The following is a 24,141-nucleotide window of genomic DNA, read 5'->3' on the forward strand; positions in this document are numbered from 1 at the left end:
AAGAAATATAACCGGTTAACTGCCGCTTATGAGTACCATATTCACAAGGCTCATACATGAGTATTATTTGGAAAGAAGTTAAGCATTTGCTCGAACCAATATGTGTTAACACACACACAGTACTTGCAGAGTCACAATTCCAACAGTACATGTACTTGTGCTGCCTCCGTTATTCGATATCGAAGTGCAAATGTGTTATTTGAATGAAATTATTAAAACACGGAGGAATGGAACAGATCGTCACAGAAGCCTGTTTAACGCAATCACTGTAGCTTTTGATGTTGGACTTACTGCAGTGCCAATGCGCCGAAATGATGCAGCACGTTGCCATTGTCAAGCGTGCATACTGCTCCATTCCGTTACGATTTAATCACTGCACTGGAACTCCCCGTTTGCACTTCGCCGACAGACTGTCTGTCGGGCCATTAACACATAAATCCAACAGTACAGTGCTGTGCGTATGGGGGCCGTTATATCAATTGATGAGTCACACATTCGATAAACTCAGATAAACAACGGTACGCAGTACGCAGGGCTTAATTTCGGCCGGAACTCACCGCAACGGTGTTTCGGATTTCCCTGGAATTTTTTTTTTTAACTCACTGGGAAAACTTAGAACCGGAGATTTAAAGTGGTACACGTGTGATAGTATCGCAACGTAGTTTTCTGCTGCGCAGGCACTAGTGCCCGTGACAATGGATGACAAACGTGATGCGATGGGCAGAGGCGTGGGGCGAGGTGTCTTGTGCGTGTGCGTCTATGTGTGTGCGTGTGTATAAAATACCGAAGATAAGTTGAGTTTCGTTACGAAGTTGTTGTCAGCACACAGTGCCAACCAGCCATTCGTTCATTTACACAATGTTTCCTCCACATTGTTCCTCTTCCACTTTCATTTTATCTGTTGTGAAGTTGTTTTCATAATACATCTTCTTAATTACACTGATGAGCAAAGAAACTGGTATACCTCCCTAAGATCGTGTAGGGCCCCGCGAGCACGCAGAAGTGCCGCAACACGACGTGGCATGGACTCGATTAATGTCTAAAGTAGTGCTGGAGAGAAATGACAACATGAATCCTGCAGGGCTGTCTGTAAATTCGTAAGGGGGTGGAGACCTCATCTGAACAGCACGTTGCAAGGCATCCCAGATATGATCAATAATGTTCATGTCTGGGGAGTGTGGTGGCCAGCGGAAGTGTTTAAAATCAGAAGAGTGTTCCAGGAGCCACTCTGTAGCAATTCTGAACGTGTGTGGTGTCGCATTGGCTGCTGGAATTGACCAAGTCCGTTTGAATGCACAATGGACATGATTGAATGCAGGTTATCAGACAGGATGCTTACGTACGTGTCACCTGTCAGAGCCGTATCTAGCCGTATCAGGGGTCCCTATCATTCCAACTGCAAACGCCCCACACCATTACAGAGCCTCCCCCAACTTAAACAGTCCCCTACTGACCTGCAGGTCCATGGATTCATGAGGTTATCCCCGTACCCGTACACGTCCACCCGCTCGATACAATTTTAAACGAGACTCGTCCGAGCGGGCAACACGTTTCCATCATCAACAGTCCAGTGTCGGTGTTGACAAGCCCATGGGAGGCGTAAAGTCTTATGTCGTGCAGTGATAAAGGGTACACGAGTGGGCCTTCGACTCCGAAAACCGGTATCTATGATGTTTCGTTGAATGGATCGCAGTCGCTCGGAGTGGCCATGTCAGAGATTGCGCGTCCCCTCCCGCCTGAGGTTCGAGTCCTTCCTCGGGAATGGGTGTGTCTGTTGTTCTTAGCACAAGTTAATTTACGTTAGTTTAAGTAGTGTGTAAGTCTAGAGACCGGTGACCTCAGCAGTCGGTCCATTTAAGAATAAAAAAAAAAGAAAAAAATATGGATTGCACCCTGACACTTGTTGATGGCCCAGAATTGAAATCTGCATGAATTTGCGGAAGGGTTGCACTTCTGTCACGTTGAACGATTCTCTTCAGTCGTCGCTGGTCCCGTTCTTGCAGGATCTTTTTCCGGGCGCGGACTTGTCGGAGATTTGATGGTTTACCGGATTCCTGATATTCACGGTACACTCATAAAATGGTCGTACCAGAAAATCCCCACTTCCTCGGAGTTTTAGTGTCCCATGGCTCGTGCGCCGACTATACCATCATGATCAAACTCACTTAAATTTTGATAACCTGCCAATCTAGCGGCAGTAACCGATGTAACAACTACGCTAGACACTTGTTGTCTTATATAGGCGTTGCCGACCGCAGCGCCGTATTCTGCCTGTTTACATATCTCCGTATTTGAATACGCAAGCCTATACCAGTTTCTTTGGCACTTCACGGTATATAATTTGGGACTCGCAACAAAAAAAATTACAAAGAGGACACAGGATCTGGAGATGTCACAGTGACTGTCGCGAAATTGAAATGAAAGTTGGCATGGCATCTAACTAGACGCGCCGGATGTGGACGAAAGACTGAGCTTAATGAAATATGTACATAAGAGAACGGAAAGAAGCCAAATGCTGCCGGGACACGAACAAGTGATAAACTTATCATATGAGGAAGTAAGACCTGACATTGTAAGGTGATAAGGGTTAGGAAGCTTAGGTATTTCTAAAACTTTTAATTTTTTTGTATTATCGAAGGCAGTTAGAAGATTTTTATAAAATTTTTACAAATTTTAATTATGTAATGCAGGTAGCAGTAAACGGCAGTGAACGAAAAATAATTGATGATAATCTGTGGTGTGTTATTCACAACACAGTAGGCAACATAATTCTTATTCTCAGTACACGTATATGCCCTATTCGAAATACTGAATTGCTTATGTTATGATCACTGCTACTCTCTACGAACTGATGTCTGGAAGAGTTCAGGGCACACGTGAGTGCGAACAGTATGAATGTTACACCATGCAGAGAGATCTGGGAGATGATTTTATACAGCAGTGTACCAAAAATGACTGGCGAAGACTTTTAGTAGGAACCAAGTCCTCCATTCTGTTGCGACTTTAATGCCAGCAGGTAAAATCTCATAGCATTTTCGTCACATCAATTTTCTGGCAGATTCTCTATTAACAGCTGTCTACACAGCTTCACTTCTTGACCACATTACCGGTTTAATTTCCCTGAGCATCTCTATGAATCTTTGGTTTGAACCATACCGAATTATTACGAAACTAGAAGATTTCTCCTGTCATGGCTACTTGATAAGGGCATAGCGTTTTAAGAATGATGGCAAAAATCTTGTATGCGATTCCCTTAAGAGATAGTCTGCAAGTGAATAAGTGCAATTTCCTATGCAGAGAAACGTTTCGCTTTAATTTATTCAGGTATGTTCAGTAACATGATGCACATTTACACTTTCACTTCAATGCAGCACTTTCAATTAACATATCACACCATCATACATCGTATGTTTTATTACTTGCAGCATGTGTAACGAGAGCAACAACATTGAAGAAGCTCTGCAAATCCCTATCGCTCACTCAGCAGATCTTACCTTCCATTGCCCTTCTCTTGTAATAATTATCTGTGTTGTTACATTCTCTATCGCTTCCTATTGTTACTGATTAACATTTAGATGACGTAACAGGCTTCACGCGTTTACAAAAATTATTTTATAATGTGATGCTGTCTAGAAAAAAGAAACTACCTCAGACAGCAATTAAGTGGTCTTCATTATTCTGCAACCAACTGCACGGGGTGTTGCTGTGTGTCCCCGGTTTCGTGCTGCACGTTATTGAAGGACTGTTGACGTCGCTAGGATCATAGGTAAACATACCACAAGTCGTTTCAATAGCAATATCGAAGTCGATCGTGGAATAAGAAAATGAAGATCGTTTCGTTGTTGTCCGAGGCAATTCGATTTTTCTTAGTTAACCACATGATTGCGTTCCCTGAATCCTCCTCAAGGGTGAAAAGTAGGAATAAATAATCATATTGATTCCATGTCTTTCATTTACCCACTTTTAATGAGAGCTGTTACCAGCACTCAAAGTGAAGAAGTTGTATAAGACATTTTGTACTTTCTTACAGTCAACCAGTGCCAGTGGCGGATAAAGAAAAACCTCAAAGAGGGGGCGCTAATGATATCTTGGGCTACCTTTACTTTTGCTGTAATAAAAGATAATCTAGTCACACGCAAAGTTTAAGAAAGCTTTGTTTAAACTGATTATACACATATACAAGACAATGCCATCTTATGATATAAGATGGTTGCACAAAATGCTCACTAGTGCCACCCGTTTGAGTAGCTATCTTCACCAGTTCACCACCTACATCATATTCCCCGTCCCTAACAAGACTGTTCCCTGCTCCACCCACTATCAGTACCTGATCCTCCTCCATAAAAGTCCTACATAACTCCACTATGCTGTCAGTCACCTGAGCCAACCCTGCACTAGGCTTCACAATGCTGGTGACCTGGTACTCACTCCCCATCTCTTCTTGCAACTGCTGACCCACACTTCTACCGTGCGAACTACCTAGCAGCAGAACTCTCTTCTTTCCGTTAGACTTTGCAACTGACCTAGGTCTCCTAACTGCTGAGGACTGCTGCTTGTTCCCTACAACTGCAGCTACAAGAGACTCCTCTCCACTCTGACAGTTGGTCAAATCTGTTGCATATACTCATAGTAAAACTGTCTGAATACCTCCTCCTCCAGATCTAGGACAAACAGTCAGCGTTTGCATAACAGAATCATGATCATTGAGGGCGTTTATGCTCGTTTGCTTGTACTGCAGAATCTCTCGATTCAGTCAAGTCGACTGACGAAAGAAACGAACGAATAGCGTGCGGGCTGACTGGCGGGGGGGGGGGGGGGGGGGGGGACGGTGGCAATGCGGGAGGCTTCGCGGAATGGGGGAGGGGGGCGCACCGCATGGGCTCTATATGTATCCGCCACTGCCCAGGGCTGATAATGTCCTGTAGACAACAACATTGCCAGCGATCTGTCTGAGAGCAGTGTTGATTCCATCTGACAGTCTGTTTATGCATATTGACAACACTGACGGTCCTGTTATGCTTCCTTGGGGCACACATCCGATGTCACCTTCGTTGCAGCTGAACATTCACAATTTCCATCAACATCTATATTTACATCTACGTGATTACTCTGCAATTCACAACAAATTGCCAGACCATGGGTTCACCGAAACATATTCAAGTTACTTCTCTACCGTTCCACTCTCGAATAACGCGGGGGGGGGGGGGGGGGGAGGGGGGAGGTAAACGAACACTTAAATCTTTCCGTGAGAGCTCTTATTTTTCTTATTTTGTTGTGATGATCAATTCTACCTATTTTCACACTCTAAGGAGAAAGTTGGTGATTGAAATTTCATGAGAAGGTGCTGCGGTAGCGAAAAGCGCCTTTGTTTTAATGACTGCAACCCCAGTTTGTGTATCATATCCATTCTAAGTATGGAGCTATTGTATTACAATACTCTGAAAGGAACCTGTCTGGTATACGATCCAGACCGAAAGCCTTGCTTTTCTTAAGTATTTTAAGCTGCTTCGCTACATCGTGGGTTCCTCTTGTATGTTACTCATGTTGGCAATTGTTCTTGATTCGAATTCTGGAATACTTACGTCGTCTTGTTTTGTGCAGGAGTTTCGGAAGGCCGTGTTTAGTAACTCTGTTTTAGTGTCATTGACATCAATAACAGCACCATTGCTATCGTGCAGTGAAGGTACTGATTGCATCTTGCAATTGGCGTACTTTAGAAATGACTAGAATCTCTTCGGATTTTCTGACAGATTTCGAGACAGCGTTTCGTTATGGAAGCATCTCGCATTGAGGTTCCTGCTAAATTTCGAGCTTCTGTAAAACTTCACAAATCGTGGAGATTTTGTGTTCTTTTTTTAAAAAAATGGTTCAAATGGCTCTAAGCACTATGGGGCTTAACTGCTGTGGTCATCAGTCTCCTAGAACTTAGAACTACTTAAACTTAACTGACCTAAGGACATCACACACATCCATGCCCGCGGCAGGATTCGCACCTGCGACCATAGCCGCTAGAACCGCTCCGCCACTCCGGCCGGCTTTTTTTAAATTTAGCATGCCTTTTTCGTTTCTTTTGTAATAGTGTTCTGATCCGTTTTGTGTACCGTGGGGAATCAGCACCATCTCTTATTAATTTGTTTGGTATATGTCTCTCACTTGCTGTCGATACTATTTGTTTGAATTTAAACCACATCCAGCCTACGCTTATATAGTCACGTTGGATGGAGTGGCGACAGTCTCTCAGAAAGGTGTCAAGCGAATTTTTATTTGATTATTTAAATAGATGTATTTTGCGTTTATTTTTGGTGGTTTTGGGTGTTACGGTATTCCGTCTAGCTACAACAATCTTGTGGTCACTAATCCCTGAATCTGTCATGACGCTCCCCGTAACTACCTATAACGATACTTTCTGGTTCTCTAAGTCATGGGCATTATCTTTCATTTATCCAAATTTAAAGAGCGCTGCCATTCAACACAGCAAGTGAAAGTATTGTAGGATATAAGACGTTTTGTATCTCCTTACAATCACACAGCGACGATAGTGTTCTGTAAACAACAACGCTGTCAGCGGTCCATCTGACAGCACTGTGGACTCTAGCTGACAAACTATTTATGCATATAGACAACAGTAACGGCCCTGTTACTCTTCCCTGGAGCACACATCGGATGTCACTTTAGTTGCAACTGAACATTCACAATCCAGAACATCGCACAGAGTCCTGTTAGTCCTTCCAGTTAATCAGATATTTGTGAAGATGCGGTGTATGGCGATATCATGGTTTCATCCGACAATGCACTACACTTACTCCTTTCGCAAATCTCTGAAGACGGAATCTGTTTCTTCACCTGCTCCCAGAGTTTGTTAGATTTCGGGGGTGAAGAGAGCACGCTGTTTACTATTAGCGTGCTCCAAGACGTCTGTCGTCGCGGTGGCCTATGGGTGTTAGCATTGTGTTTACAAGTATAACGTATTCAAACGGTACTGATAGTTTTGCTCCACTGTCAACCTACCGTAACTGGCTTAGCAGACTGCGTCGAGTTCAGCAAATTGTCTGCTTTTGTGTACGAAAGCGGGCGTGAGATGTGGGATTATCGACACACGAAAGAAAAAAAACAGAGGGTTGTTTGGGGGAGGAGACCAAACAGCGAGGTTATCGGTCTCATCGGTTTGGGGATGGACGGGGAAAGAAATCCACGAGACTCAGAGGGCCATAGAGACGGGTTCCCAGGTAGATGCCGTGTTTCTTGACTTCCGCAAGGCGTTTGATACAGTTTCCCACAGTCATTTAATGAACAAAGTAAGAGAACATGGACTATCAGACCAATTGTGTGATTGGATTGAAGAGTTCCTAGATAACAGAACGCAGCATGTCATACTCAGTGGAGAGAAGTCCTCCGAAGTAAGAGTGATTTCAGGTGTGCCGCAGGGGAGTGTCGTAGGACCGTTGCTATTCACAGTATATATAAATGACCTTGTGGATAACATCGGAAGTTCACTGAGGCATTTTGCGGATGATGCTGTAGTATATCGAGAAGTTGTAACAATGGAAAATTGTACTGAAATGCAGCAGGATCTGCAACGAATTGACGCATGGTGCAGGGAATGGCAATTGAATCTCAATGTAGACAAGTGTAATATGCTGCGAATACACAGAAAGAAAGATCCTTTATCATTTAGCAACTAGAAGCAGTTAATTCCATAAATTATCTGGGAGTAGGCATTAGGAGTGATTTAAAATGGAATGACCATATAAAATTAATCGTCGATAAAGCACATGCCAGACTGAGATTCATTGGAAGGATCCTAAGGAAATGCAGTCCGAAAACAAAGGAAGAAGGTTAGGGTACACTTGTTCGACCACTGCTTGAATACCGCTCAGCAGTGTGCGATCCGCACCAGATAGGGTTGATGGAAGAGATAGAGAAGATCCAACGGAGAGCAGCGCGAAAGCGTTACGGAGATGATAGATAAACTCCAGTGGAAGACTCTGCAAGAGAGACGCTCCGTAGCACGGTACGGGCTTTTGTTGAAATTTCGAGAACTTACCTTCACCGAGGAGTCAAGCAGTATGCTGCTCCCTCCTACGTATATCACGCGAAGAGACCATGAGGATTAAATCAGAGAGATTAGAGCCCACACAGAGGCATACTGACAATCTTTTTCCCACGAACAATACGAGACTGGAATAGAAGGGAGAACTGATAGAGGTACTCAAGGTACCCGCCGCCACACACCGTCAGGTGGCTTGCGGAGTATGGATGTAGATAGATAAATCGTCCGTGCCCTTTCAAAGGAACCATCTCGGCATTTACCTGGAGCGATTTAGCGAAATCACGGAAAACCTAAATCAGGATGGCTGGACGCGGGATTGAATCGTCGTCCTCCCGAATGCGAGTCCACTGTGCTAACCACTGCGTCACCTCGCTCGGTAAAAGAAAACTCAGCACAGTGAAGACAACACAGAATAGTGACAGCAATACCGTCTTGCGACTTTTGTCGATTCTGCTACTCCTATTAACCATTGCCCGGGATGTCTTCTTGGATAGTGCGAATAGTATGTGTTCCAAATGTTCAAATGTGTGTGAAATCTAATGGGACTTAGCTGCTAAGGTCATCAGTCCCTAAGCTTACGCACTACTTAACCTAAATCATCCTAAGGACAAACACACACACCCATGCCCGAGGGAGGACTCGAACCTCCGTCGGGAGGGGGCGTTGGGGGGGGGGGGGGGGGGGCGAACCGTGGCAAGACACCAAAGACCGCGCAGCTAGTCCGTGCTGTTGATTATTAGCGAAATCCGTAGATTCAGACTACCAGGGTGAAAACAAACAACAGGAATAACAGGTAAGAAAGATTACATACTATCTTCTCGTTGGATCCAAGAAAATGAAACTCTCACAGAAAATTTTTGCAAGATCGCTACGCGGTTAAGGGCCAGTTGTAGAGTCTCCAGTTAGCAGCCTCTTAATTCTATTCTAGGAATAGTGCGGAAAAAGCGTTGTACGAACACGTATTAACGCATAACCGGAGAATAAAAGCGGGTTAAGTAAACCATTAGTTTTGGCAGGGTTAGTGAAGTTAACCGGAGAATAAGTTTTGAAATAGCATTAATAGTAACTGAATTAGTGATGACAAGATTGTTTGTTATAATGAGGAAGGAGAAAAAACTTGGGCATCGCACAAATTATATGGAAGAATACGGCGACTCCAAATTTATATAAAAATTTCGCAATACTACTACTTCTCGATCTCAAGCTTGAGAAACTAGAGCATATGAATGTAAAACTATTTCCTAACATAAAACTTTCTGCTTGTAGTAGGGCCAATAAATTGCCCTAATAGTTTAGATATTGGTACTCCAAGAATTATATTCTGTCGTGTTATTTATGTAAATGAGGTACATAAAAATTGCCATTTCCGCCAAAACAGTCTCACCTCTTTGACATGCCTTACAATTGCTAAAATATTAGAATCTAGCAGACGGCGACAAAATAGACGTAATCAAATCGAGAAACTACACCAGTCTTGTGTATTATTTGCATCAACAGCTTTTTCAGTATAAGACACGACATTTTGATTTTTCATGTAGCAAAACGCTTGACGAACTTTGATGAGGTAATAGATTCTTTCGCAGAAAGGAAAGCACGCCGTGTTAAGCAGTAGCAAGATTGTCGGCCGGAGTGGCCGAGCGGTTAAAGGCGCTACAGTCTGGAACCGCACGACCGCTGCGGTCGCAGGTTCGAATCCTGCCTCGGGCATGGATGTGTGTGAGGTCCTTAGGTTACTTAGGTTTAAGTAGTTCTAAGTTCTAGGGGACTTATGACCACAGCAGTTGAGTCCCATAGTGCTCAGAGCCATTTGAACAATTTTTTCGTAGCAAGATTAGAGAGAAAAAAATATTGGTACCTAAGGATTGAAGAAATGTGTATTGTCTTGCTTGACTCTTGTGTTTAGTGCTTTTATGTTTCTATATTTAATTTTATGTCACACAAAAGAGAAAGTTATTATCTAATAATAAAGAGTGCAAATTTTCTGAAGAGTTCTTATTCTCCCGGTCACAAATAATTTCACCTGGTGTTAGTTGCGAGTTTTTTTTTAACAAGAAAGAGGGGTAGGATGTCAAACCAACCGACTGGGAGCAGGAGAGGCACAGGTCTGATGGCTTCTATTACAAAATATACAAGTCTTAATTCTACAGACCAAAATACAGTGACGTCCAAAAGAAGAATGCTGCGTGAAGAGGCGCGGCACTCCACTTTGGCACACCTAAGACCAAATAACAAGTTTTACATTTCCTCGAACATAAATGTTTTGTATAGCAAACTCTTCAGAAAGATGTGCGCTACAAAATGAACATATTTTTGAAAAATGGAGTTTTTAAAAATTTTTTATATCCTATCTCAAAAGTTCCAGGGGGAGGAATGGGGGTTGTCACTATCAAGTTTTGGCACTGGTTTGGAAATATCGTAGATCTGGGCATGGCCACTAGCGTCTCTGAGTTACACGTAAGTGACTTGGAATTCCACTCTCTGTTCTGTAAAGGATGTTGCCGTGGTGAGAGAGAAGGGTCGGTGTACACTCAGGCTCGTAACGACATCCGAGGAACTACTTGGAGCCAAGCCAGCCGTAACGGTCGAGAGGTCGGTGTGCTTATCACACGCCTGTCCGTGCTGACGTCCAAATGACGACATAGGTAGGTGGCTGAGGCGGCGGTTGGTCAACAACTCGCGGTACCCTCTCAGAGTTTACATCTATACTACGCAAGCGCAGAGCATTATCCACGCAAACCAGGTTGACTCTGGGTATGGTGGCTGATGGAAGCGATCGTAAAGGCATTTCTCGTTCACTGTCGCTTTCAACAGTCACCACGCCCAGCGTCAACCAGGTTTGCGCAGACAACACTTCGTACGCCACTGTTATTTCCACGCTCATCTGTTCTCTCCGAGAATGGGAAGAACAACTCTTGGTAAGGCACCGTACGAGCTCCAACTGTTCCGACTTTCCAGACGTGATCATTTGTGCATGGGAAGAAATAACATGTTGCCTAACTGTTCGTGCAATTCTTAAAGTATTTTCTTCTCGATCGACAGCTACGGTTTCCTGTTGCATTTACTACTGCGCTTTCATGAATGTCTCGTTAATGATTCGCGCCGGAACCGCGCGACTGCTACGGTCGCAGGTTCGAATCCTGCCTCGGGCATGGATGTGTGTGACGTCCTTAGCTTAGTTAGGTTTAAGTAGTTCTAAGTTCTAGGGGACTGATGACCACAGTAGTGAAGTCCCATAGTGCTCAGAGCCATTTTTTGAATGATTCGCGAATAGTCAAGGAACATTGATGAAAGCCCGCAGCTCGTGGTCTCGCGGTCGCGTTCTCGCTTCACAAGCACGGGTTCCCGGGTTCGATTCCCCGGCGGGGTCAGGGATTTTTCACCTGCCTCGAGATGACTGGGTGTTTGTGTTGTCCTCATAATTTCTGAAAGTGGCGAGACTGGACTGAGCAAAGGTTGGGAATTTTTATGGGCGCTGCTAACCAATCAGTTGAGCGCCCCATAAACCAAACATTATCATCATCATGAACACTGATGAAAAGAGTTTCTCTTATCGGATCTTCTCTGTCTGCTCTATTATCCCCTTGTCGTACTTTGACTAGTTCGACTCGTGGGAACAAACGCGGACCAAACGTAAACATCGCTATTCATACTCTTGGGAACGGAAGTCAGGCCAAACATTTCCTTTTATATTTCAGATAGGGCTCTATTCAATACGTAAGTCATCCAAAAAACAGTACGCGCTCAGAGAAAGGCAACATATATTTATTACCGAATAAATGTTCAAGGGCCGCGCGGGATTAGCCGAGCGGTCTGAGGCGCTGCAAACATGGACTGTGCGGCAGGTCCCGGTGGAGGTTCGAGTCCTCCCTCGGGCATGGATGTGTGTGTTTGTCCTTAGGATAATTTAGGTTAAGTAGTGTGTAAGCTTAGCAGTTAAGTCCCATAAGATTTCACACACATTTGAACATTTTTTTAAATGTAGAAGAGATAATGCTGAAAAAGTGACCAAGTGCCGGACTACGAAAAGCATGGAAAATCATCACTGGGTGGAAAAAAAAAACAAGGATGAGCAAAGTTTCCATGAAACATGAAGTACGAAGCGAAAGGATGTGGAATGCACGGAGTGTAAAGTGGCGTTATACAATATCTGCCACAATGCTTTCAAAACTATTATGCCATGTAGAACCATTAATTTTTAGAATTGCAAGTGTTTTCCTATTAGAAATTCGTTCAAGGAGCTTTTCTTCTTGTAATTGAGCATTTCTTCTTGTAATTACGTTTTCGGTTGACAATGTCCACGTTTAGGAGTCGTGTTAATACGTTCCTTCTGAAGAAGCAACACGTGAACTGAAACGAAGACAATAACTTACGAGGTGCATTCAAGTTCTAACGCCTCCGATTTTTTTTCTCCGTACTGGAAAGAGATAGAAACATGCGCATTGTTTTAAAATGAGGCCGCTTTCATTGTCAATACGTCCCAGAGATGGCAGCACAGTATGGCAGATGGAATTTTACCGCCAGCGGCGCGAATGAGAACTGTTTTAAATGCTTAAAATGGCGACGTTTTCCTTATTTGAACAGCGTGCAGTCATTCGTTTTCTGAATTTGCGTGGTGTGAAACCAATTGAAATTCATCGACAGTTGAAGGAGACATGTGGTAATGGAGTTATGGATGTGTCGAAAGTGCGTTCATGGGTGCGACAGTTTAATGAAGGCAGAACATCGCGTGACAACAAACCGAAACAACCTCGGGCTCGCACAAGCTGGTCTGACGACATGATCGAGAAAGTGGAGAGAATTGTTTTGGGGGATCGCCGAATGACTGTTGAACAGATCGCCTCCAGAGTTGGCATTTCTGTGGGTTCTGTGCACACAATCCTGCATGACGACCTGAAAATGCGAAAAGTGTCACCCAGGTGGGTGCCACAAATGCTGACGGACGACCACATGGCTGCCCGTGTGGCATGTTGCCAAGCAATGTTGACGCGCAACAACAGCATGAATGGGACTTTATTTTCGTCGGTTGTGACAATGGATGAGACGTGGATGCCATTTTTCAGTCCAGAAACAAAGCGCCAGTCAGCTCAATGGAAGCACACAGATTCACTGCCACCAAAAAAATTTCGGGTAACCGCCAGAGCTGAAAAAATGATGGTGTCCATGTTCTGGGACAGCGAGGGCGTAATCCTTACCCATTGCGTTCCAAACTGCACTACGGTAACAGGTGCATTCTACGAAAATGTTTTGAAGAACAAATTTCTTCCTGCACTGCAACAAAAGCGTCCGGGGAGGGCTGCGCGTGTGCTGTTTCACCAAGACAAGCACCCGCACATCAAGCTAACGTTATACAACAGTTTCTTCGTGATAACAACTTTGAAGTGCTTCCTCATGCTCCCTACTCACCTGACCTGGCTCCTAGTGACTTTTGGCTTTTTCCAACAATGAAAGACACTCTCTGTGGCCGCACATTCACCAGCCATGCTGCTATTGCCTCAGCGATTTTCCAGTGGTCAAAACAGACTGCTAAAGAAGCCTTCGCCGCTGCCATGGAATCATGGCGTCAGCGTTGTGAAAAATGTGTACGTCTGCAGGGCGATTACGTCGAGAAGTAACGCCAGTTTCATCGATTTCGGGTGAGTAGTTAATTAGAAAAAAAATCGGTGGCCTTAGAACTTGAATGCACCTCGTATATTAAAGTATTATTTACTTGTTTGAAATATTGTATTAAAAGAACAAGAATTGAATTAGTGAAGTTAAAATCATCTGGGTTGTTAGGCCGTATCACATTTCTTCTAAACTATCGACGTTTCGACCCATCCGCTGGGGTTATCTTCAGGATCTGATGGTGTCCACTGTTGATTGAGCGTTCTATACAATATTCAACTTCAATGACAATAGCCACGACAGCCAGCAGACTTAAATGTGTTAACATACACAAGAGCAGCAACACATGAGATAAATAACCATGTACCTGCACGTTGGCTTGTACTGCATCACGCAGGCCCGTTTCGCACGCGTCCTCACCAGGCGCTTGGACACGTATTTTGTCGGACCAAATGGTACGGCAAGAGGCTAATGCTACTTGGTAAGGGTTCTATACTGACGGGAAACAATTAACAACCTGTCGAATGAGTGTTATGTATGTCACTTCTTTCGTGACTGGGAATTGCCTTGGGATTCTTCTAGTGAATCCCAGTTTAGCACCAGACGCACCAGGACAGCTAGCATTCAGTTAGCAGGCTGCTTTCTGGACTGGGGGAGCGCGCCGGTTACGGATGAATCCTCCCGACGAATTAAAGTCGAGGGCCGATTTATCGCGCAACCTAGACGTTGTTATGGCGGTTTCCCACGCTCCATTAGGGCAATACCGTTCACGTTCTACCTCAGTTATACGATACGCAAACATTCTGAAAAATGTCCGCAATCGTTCTTATGGAATAACCCCAGACAATGACAGATGGCGTACACAAATTCCGTCTCAGGGGTGGCGACAAGGCCACTCCCCTACCACTAACACTGATAAATACAATAATTAACATGCCGACTCCGTGTAGATATGGGATACAGGCCAGTACGAAGAAGAAGAAAGAATAATCTCAGCTCAGCATCTTCACCTGGCTTTGTTAGGTCTCTCCTGATGGATTCTGCTGACTGTTACTCTTTCCTGAGATTAATCGCAAAGAGTGTAAGCCCGCTTCCCCACGAAACGCGTATTTTGCCGCGGCAGGGTGTCTTGCATGCCTCAACGCCACACACTGCTGTGCCGCAGGCTCAACCACATCTGCTGAGAAGCAACACAAACATAGGTCTTGTCAGAGCGCCAGCAGGTCTTTTCAGTAGGGCCAATAAATAGTCTAGATGATTTCCTGATCCGGCCTTATTACGTTAGCCAGTCTGGGCTTTGTTAGGTCTAAATTCGTACTGCGAACAGCAGAAAGCAAGGGGGAACTGCAGTCATTACATTTGCCGAGAACTTGCACGTCTACCTATCGAGAATTGTATCAGATTACATTTTATACCAAGAACTCCACAAACAGTTGTACCTTGCACCAATGTCATTAAAGCGCTGTCGGTTTCGTGGCTTATAGCCACTTCATCAGGTACATATCTAAACAACAAAAAATAAACAGTGATAGAGACAGAAACCCCTGTACATCAACGTAATACCAGAGCCAAAAGCACCTAATTACGAAAACAGCTAAAAACGAACGTATATACAAAAATTAAAATATGGTAAACAACGTAGTTGAAAATATAAGAGGCCCAATCTTCATAGTTACATCGTAATATCCTTAGGGCGGATAGTCGAATAAAACGTTGGGCGACGGAAAGTATCCCATGCCACGTAACAAGAAAAAAATGGTTCAAATGGCTCTGAGCACTATGGGACTTAACATCTGAGGTCATCAGTCCCCTAGAACTACTTAAACCTAACTAACCTAAGGACATCGCCCACATCCATGCCCGAGGCAGGATTCGAACCTGCGACCATAGCAGTCGCGCGGATCCGGACTGAATCGCCTAGAACCGCTGGGCCAACGCGGCCGGCTCACATAACAAGGACGCGGCTATAATCAAAGAGCGAAAGTGAGACGTTGGACCAAAAGCAATATATCATCGAGGTAAGAAGCAGATTTCTTGATAGAGAGTCAGCGCAACGCAGCCTGCTTCTTCTTGCCTCGACGATATGTTGCTTTTGGTCCAATGTCTCACTTGCGTTCTTTGGTTATAGGCGCGTCCTTGTTACATGGCAGGAGATATTTTCCGTCGCCCAGCTTTTTATTCACTGACTTTCCGCTCTATAGGAATTAAGGTTTTAACTATAAAGGCTGGGTCTTCCATAGTCTCCGCCATGTTTACCGAATTTTCATTTTTGTAAGTATATTTGTTTCTATCTATTCTCATAATTATACGCTTATGGCTCTGGTATTACTTTAGGTATAGGTGTTCAGCCTCTGTCATTACTTATTTCTTGTTGCTCAGATATGCACCTGGTGATGTAGTTATAAGTCACGAAATTGTTGGTATCTTAATAAAATTGGTTCAAGATACGGCTATCTGTAGTGTTATTGCTGTAAATTGTACTGCTGCAGCTGCTGATGCCCCGACTACAGAGTACTTTGTATCAGACAGAAGACAACAGCAATAACAACTGTGTAATCGTTTTGTAGTGAGTCTTTCCACCTATCTGTTCATAATATGTCATATTTATTTACCACGAGGCTAATTTGGCAGCCTCTGGGACAGCGTTGATTTGCTGCAAGGCTCCCTGCATGATGCTACAGTTTCTTGGCCTTGCAACTTCCCCCTATACATCGGAGTCATTTGCGAACAGCGTCAGGGGACTTCTGACGTTATCCGCCAGACCATTTATATAAGCTGTCAACAGTAACGGTGCCATATATAACAGCCATGTGGAACTCTCCAGTTTTTCTTCTGACGATTTCACCCCTTTAAGAATGACGCGTTGGGACCTATCTGCTAAGAAGTCCTAAATCGAGTTACAAACATTATACTAATTTACGTGTCCTTCTTCACACAGTGACTGTGCGAAACTGTATCAAATGCCTTATAAAACTGAAGGAACACTGCATTAACCTAAACGATTTTATTTGCGGCCCTCCTAATCTTATGGAGGAACACAGAGAGGTGTTTCACAAGATACCTGTTTGCGGTATTCTTGATGATTCCTAAAGAGCAGATTTTCGGTTAACATGATCCCCAGGAAAAACTAATGACCATAGGACAATTGAACTTCGTGGAAAATTTTTTAAGAACGTGCAGAAGACAAATAACGAATGAACCATTGAAAGAAACACATTTTAATTTCCACGTGATGCGATGTCTACGTTCCAGGTTACAAACGTTGCTCAATACCATTTGCATCCAAGATAGCCTTGAACCGTACTAGACATTGTTCTACTGCTGCGCGAAACATCTCAGGTGGGATGTTGGCTACCTCCCCCACTATGCTTATCTCCAACCTCCAGCGTGTTTTAGTGTCCCATTGATAAACCTATCCTTCAGGCAACCCCACAGCCGTAAATGACACAAGTTTTAATCTGGTGTTCTCGGTGGCCAAACAGTTTGAGCCGATCGGTCAATGATTCGGTTTCCTCCAAATGTGTTACGGAGTAACTCGGTGAACTCGCGATAAATGTGAAGTGGTGAACTATCGAGCATCAGAACAGTTGAGTCCTTAAGCACCTCTCTCCCGCAGAGAAGTAGATCACTGTAACGAGTGCCGTTCACGCTGCATATTATTGGTTCTCGGAGTACGAGTCCCTCCCTATGTCACCATACCAGTACCGGTGCACAAGGGCAAGTCATGACACTGGAGCAAATCTCACGCAAATCCTGTAGCGCACAATCTGCACATCTTATTAAGTTAGGTACCGACACGCAAATAGTTTTATGCTGCACAAGTAGCGAAAGTTTAATTATAACCACCCTGTATTCGAGGATAGTTAATAGTGCTATAACATATTAACGGGAGGAATATAGGCTTATAATTATGTGCATGTTCTCGATGACTCTTTTTGATAACGAAATGACTTGTGCCGTTTGTAGCACTGCTTGGAACCTTCCGTTTCCTTAGCGTCCTACGAAAAACTGCTGCTTAGATCTTTCACATAACCTCTGTACTGTCGTGTGAGTACGTCATCAGACCGAGATATCTTTCGTCTATTGAGCGATTGTAGTTGACTCTTATTTTACGTGATCGTTTGTCTCAGTATCCGCCTTGCGTGGATTGAAAGGAGGAACCTTATCACGATGTGACACAATGAAACAATATTCGAAGATTGATAGCAGTCTTTCGGACCTGATAAGAGCAAACGCAATGAGAGGCAGGGGGAGCAGCTAAATCCTCCCCTCCCCCCTCTCTCACCCCTATCCTCACAAAGAAATCTTGCAAACCAACCTCTCATTCTACAGCACCAGACAATTCAGTATCAGTTTGGATACTCTCTGATGATGAGTTTCTTGAAATCTCATTCGCCATTCACCGCCAAATGTCCCCTCTTTCCACCCCCTTCCCACCCTTAAGCCGTCGGCACGCGGACCCTGCATTCGAACGTCAACGTTGAGTGTGCCGAGTTCAACGTGCACGCTAAACGCTCGGAAACGAAGCAACTTGTGCATACGGTACGCCTATCTCAACGTGGTACACGGGATCCACAGCGCGCCCCAGCGGCAGTTGTCAGCTATATCCGACTCACAAATCGCACTGTTTGTTTACGAAATTTTTTTCCTTGTCCATATGCGAGTCGTGTTGTTCTGTCTGTAGTATACATAAATAAAAGTTTCAGAATCTATGAATACACTGGACTCGCATTCGGAACGACGACGGTTCAATCCCGCGTCCGGCCATCCTGATTTAGGTTTTCCGTGATTTCCCTAAATCACTCCAGGCAAATGCCGGGATGGTTCCTCTGAAAGGGCACGGCCGACTTCCTTCCCCATCCTTCCCTAATCCGATGAGACCGATGACCACGCTGTCTGGTCTCCTTCCCCAAACCAACCAACCAATCTATGAATACGCAAAAACGAAAGTTCCATACATAGTCAATAAAGACAACAGCATACAAAATTCCATTACAAATAGTTCGACACAAATTTACGATAGTCTTCCACATAAGATAAAAAGTATTTCATCTTTCTCACTTTCTCGTAAAATCCTAGTGCTGTTTTTATTCGATCACTCTTTCTGCTCAGTACCAGAATCTTAAGAAAATGTGAAAAATGCAAACGCTGAACAAGAGAGTAAGAAAATATGTTACTGCAGGTAGTGTAAGCTCTCATGTAGGTAAGCCAGTCCAACACACACTCCTGTGAGCGAGAGCGCACTTACACTTAGATAATATCGAATAGAATACACGTGTATTAAGTTAATAAGGAAGTTTCAAAACCTATTAGAAACTTGAAGGCGAGAAAAAAAAAATGAAAGAAAGAAAAGTGGCTGCAGTGGCACACGAAACTGCAATACGTCACGCATCAGTTTGTGACTCTGTTACTCTATTCATTACCCCTCTCTGAACTTCTGTAACAGCTGACGTTGTCTTGTATGTTACTATCTTCTGAAGGCTTCATTGGTTGGTCTTTCATTAACTGACGTGTAATTATGACTAATTATACCAAGAAAAAATGTGTCTTTGCTGGATCTTCAACGTGCCTTTGTCTTGGAGTGGCACGCTTTCATAAAACACGAGTTAAAATTAGAAAATTATTTAACCATCAATATGAAGTTTCCCGTCATTTTATCACAACAAATCCTACCGATAAACGACGGGTTTTCGAGAGATCATTTTGCTGGTGCTTTGGAACGGCATTTATAGAGTGTTCGGAAATTCCCGTTGCAAACATCTAGGGCTCGTAGAGAGAGTGAATACGTAGTATTTTGAATAGGAATCCGTGCCCGGAAACGTCATCCAATGACGCTACAGAGCGTCAAAGTTACAGGCGCCGGGTGATTCCGTGTTGGTGTCAAACTTTCAAGGATGATGGAGAGGGATAAACGTGTCAATTTGAGGTAAGGTCACGAGTGGAAAGATACAAGTGAAAATAATTCTGGTACCTCTGAGAGCGCAATACATGTACCGATACTGTTGATGCTAATATTGTAAGATACGCAACTTTCAGAGTGGTGAGAGAAAAATATCTCGAAAACATGCATTCTAAAATGCATATCTAAGGAAGTATGAGCACTTGTTCATCCTCGCTAGTATGACATACCTCTCCTCTATTGGACAAATGCTCATAGCTCTTGAAGTATGGACTTCAGAGACTGTATTTACTAGACACTTATTTCTTATTTTGCTTCTTACTACCACATCTGGAAGTTGCATACACTGCAATCCTAGTAACAACAGTATCGGTACTGTACTCCACTATCAGAGGTATTAGAACGGTTTTCGTTAATAACTTTCGACTCGTTCGTATCTGGTTCAGGGACTCTAATTTCAAATTGACCCAGCGAGGTGGCACAGTGGTTATCACACTGGACTCGCGTTCGGGAGGACGACGGTTCAACCCCGCGTCCGATCATCCTGATTTAAGTTTTCCGTGATTTCCCTGAATCGCTTCAGGCAAATGCCGGGATGGTTCCTTTGAAAGGGCACGGCCGACTTCCTTCTCCATCCTTCCCCGATCTGATGAGACCCATGACCTCGCAGTTTGGTCTCCTCCCCCAAACCCACTCAACCCAACAATCTTATTTCAAATTGGTACGTTTACACTTCTCCGTCACCCTTGAAATTTTGTAACACCATCACAAAATCACTCCGTATGTACATACATTTACAAGTGCCGACACCTATAAAATTGTTCAAATGGCTCTGAGCACTATGGGACTTAACTTCTGAGGTCATCAGTCCCCTAGAACTTAGAACTACTTAAACCTAACTAACCTAAGCACATCACACACAACCATGACCGAGGCAGGATTCGAACCTGCGACCGTAGCGGTCTCGCGGTTCCAGACTGTAGCGCCTAGAACCGCTCGGCCACTCACGCCGGCGACACCTATAACTTTAAAGCTCTGTAGCGTCGTTGGATGACGTTTCCGGACACTGATTACTATTCAAAATATTACGTACTCATTCTCCTCTACAGGTCCCAGAAATTTGTAACAGAATTTCCGAACACCCTGTATTCATCGGGCGTAAGTTATAATACAAAACCCATCAAAAATTGGCTGAACGTCTCCAGTCTCTGTACTGAAAGGAGAAGGCGTGCCTGCGACGTAGCTGGCATTCTTCCCCCCCCCCCCCCCCCCCCCCCCGTTGGTCTACGTCCAAATCTGACGTACAGAACATCTCTCGTGCTTTGTATTACTCTGTACGCTCGGAAAGGTTCGACGATGTCCTTTTCCCACGCTGTGACGTCAGGAACTCGGCACCCTCAACATTGTCTTTCGGGTGCACGGTCCATGTGCTGACGACTTTACGTCCGTTACTGGGTACGGTCTTGGACCAGTGTACTATCTTTCGTTCGGTGGCAGTGTGGTCACTGAGCGACTGAGTTTAATGTACGTTATGAATGGTGAAAATGTGAAGAGCACCGGACCATCAGTCTAATTTCTCATGCAGCTGAAGTCTTGCTGAGAGTGTTGAATAGAAGGTTATATGGCAAGCTGGATAGAGGAATTGCACAGGAGCAGTTCGGATTTAGAAGAGGAAAAGGAACAAGAGATGCTATTGGCCTGCTAAGAATTATAGGGGAGAGATATATGGAAAAGCTTCGAGAAATCTTTGCTGTTTTTATAGATTTAGAAAAGGCTTTTGACAGAGTTCAGTGGAACAAGCTGATGGATATCTTGAAGAGGAAATGAGTAGATTGGAAAGAGAGACGACTGATACAGAATGTATATTTACACCAGAAAGTAAGGATAAGGATTGAAAATGAAATGTCAGAAGGAAGCAACATTGGACGAGGTGTTAGACAAGGTTGTTGCCTTTCCCCACTGTTGTTTAACGTATACCTTGAAGAGATTGTTGCGAAAAGCTTAGATGGGAAAAGAGGAATATGTGTTGGTGGAAAGAGAATAGAATGTATAAGATTTGCTGATGACATGGTATTAGTGGCAGAAAGTGAGCGGACAGTGAATAACATGCTCAAAGTTCTGAATGAAGCTTGTGTGGAATATGTGATGCAAATAAACACAGCAAAAACAAAGAGTATGGTCATCAGTACAAGACGCAGACTGTCCAATATTAAAATAGGACAATCTACCATTAGCCAAGTAAGTCAATTTAAATATCTCGGAAGCACAATAACTGAAGACTTGAGATGTCACCAGGAAGTGAAAACTCGAATTGCCATAGCGAAGGAGGCATTCAACAGAAAGAGGAGACTCTTATGTGGCAAATTAGATAAAGGACGAAGGAAAAGGCTTGGCAAATGTTTTGTCTGGAGTGTGGCACTACGTGGGCAGAAACATGGACACTGAGACGAGAGGATGAAAAAAGATTAGAAGCATTTGATATGTGGATGTGGGGGAGAATGGAGAGAATAAGCTGGATGGAAAGAGTGAGTAATGAAAGAGTATTGGAAAGGGTTGGTGAGAGAAGATGTCTGCTGAAAGTTGTAAGAGAAAGGAAAAAGATCTGGTTAGGACATTCATTGAGAAGGGAGTGCTTGCTTGTAGACGCTTTGGAAGGACTGGTTTGTGGGAGAAGACTGAGAGGAAGAAGGAGATACAAGATGATAGACGCCATAAAGGGAAGAGGAAATTATGCAGACCTGAAGGGGATGGCAGAAGACCGGACAGCCTGGAGAACTACCATGTGAAAACCTGCCTCTAGGCAGAACACTGATGATGATGATGAATGGTACTACGCTTCCTAGTGGCGCACGTAGTCTTGCTGCCATTGTTGTCGAATAATCATCGTGTAGAGAGCGAAGCTAGGCTGTGTCGGTACTCACTGGTGCAGTATATCGAGGACCACACGGGCGACGGAGGGTCTCCGTGGGTGGTGGGCCGCTGGTCGAAGCGCCTCCAGAAGTCCCTGGCGGAGGCGACCGGCATGGCTGACAGCTGGCGGCCGACTGCCCGGCCACTCCCTCCACTTAGCGCGTCACGCTCGCAGCGGGCGACGCTCACGCACCGACGCGCCACCAGCCACACACAGCCACTTGCTCGGTCAGCGCTTCCTACTTCTCCGCCCCCACTCCTTCTCCCCACCCCCCGCCCAATCCCCCCCGCACCGCAGGCAGTGTCACTTATCTCCGGATTACTGCCCATACAAGCCAGCGGCGCCTGACCGCTGCCCTGAGATCTCCGCTTTGTCTCGCATTCCGAACAACGGTGCGGTCTCCGTGCTCTGTCTCCAATGCAAGCGCTTGCTACGTCTCCTGCATCAGGGGTTCCTAACCTTTCCTAAATCGTCACCCCTGAGTGCCGTTAGACATTAGCTATTCACCCCCCCCGTCTGCTGCTCCCCCCCTCTCCCACATTATCACCAACTTTAGCACCTAACTGTGAAACCTACCCGTCTCCTCTATACCTCTTTTGTTATTACGCAATAACCATTGAAAGGTGGCTACACTGAGCGCCAGAGATTGCGCCAAAGAGCATTATTCAGCCGCCTCCACTGGCAGTGTTCATTGAGAAGTAGCAGTGGGCAGTGCTTATCGAGAAGTCGTGGTGGAGAGTGCTTGTTGAGATGTAGCAGTGGTGAGTCGTTGTTGAGAAGTTCCCATGGAGAGTGCTTATTCAGATGTTGTCATATTGTTTTGATGGGCTAGACACCAGATATTGTTGGATTGGGGATGCTGTAATGATCAGAGTGTGCTTTTCGTCAATATATATGAAAGTAAAAAATTCCTTTTTTTTCATTATTTCAATGTCTTAAACAATAATGCTTCTTGGTCACAGGTTCAGTCAACAAAGCATCTGGCTCGTGTTCTTGTATTAGACTGTATTTCTGGTTTCTATGTGTAATTATAGTATTTGTTTATTTTTTTTTATTACTTCAGTATAAATGGTATTTAAAATATCTTGTCTTATTGAGGAAGAACCGTGCCAGATGTGTACGTTGAATCACACTTCCACACACAGAACAGTTACTCTTGTGCTTTGTTGTTTCGTAGGTTTTATAGTTGCTGGGGACTTAATTAATTAATTGTGTTAACAGAAATTTCCTTTCATTCGTTGTTGTTGTTCTATGCAGTCAGATTGCGTACTATTACTAGTCAGGGCCAACCGTTTACGAGACTTCGTAATCGGACATACAGCGACTGAAAATTAAAAATTATTTGCATTATATTTAATTAAGCCCCCATGCATGTGCCGACCCTGCCAGGATCGTCCCTTGGAATTCTTCTGATTGTAAAAATAGCAGACAGTAGTATTGTTGTAGTAATTGGTAGTTTGGTAATTGTAGTCTATATTGCATGTGTAGATTTGGTAATTGTCATTCTTCTAACGTTTTTTTTTTTTTTTTTTTTTTTGCAGAATTTAATTTTTGTTGTCTTGTATACGGGTTTGACAATTTTGTGCGATTATGAAGATTTCAATTGTTTGTTAATCGTGAATGATATTGTTGGTGATAAAGTGTCATTGTGTGTAATTTTCGTATAGTGACGAGTTT

At 44.1% G+C, this 24,141-nt stretch overlaps 1 protein-coding gene across 1 annotated transcript in view; it reads right to left on the reverse strand.

The window, feature by feature from the left end:
* LOC124801301 overlaps nt 1-22,650 on the reverse strand; it is a 179,533-nt gene extending 156,883 nt beyond the window's left edge. Inside the window, exon 1 of the mRNA XM_047263062.1 lies at nt 22,475-22,650. Coding sequence (XP_047119018.1) covers nt 22,475-22,577 — 103 coding nt within the window. The 5' untranslated portion in view covers nt 22,578-22,650. The remainder of the gene's footprint in view (nt 1-22,474) is intronic.
* Nucleotides 22,651-24,141: the final 1,491 nt, after the last annotated feature.

Source organism: Schistocerca piceifrons, chromosome 1 (genome assembly GCF_021461385.2).
Source record: "Schistocerca piceifrons isolate TAMUIC-IGC-003096 chromosome 1, iqSchPice1.1, whole genome shotgun sequence".
Lineage (NCBI taxonomy): Eukaryota > Metazoa > Arthropoda > Insecta > Orthoptera > Acrididae > Schistocerca > Schistocerca piceifrons.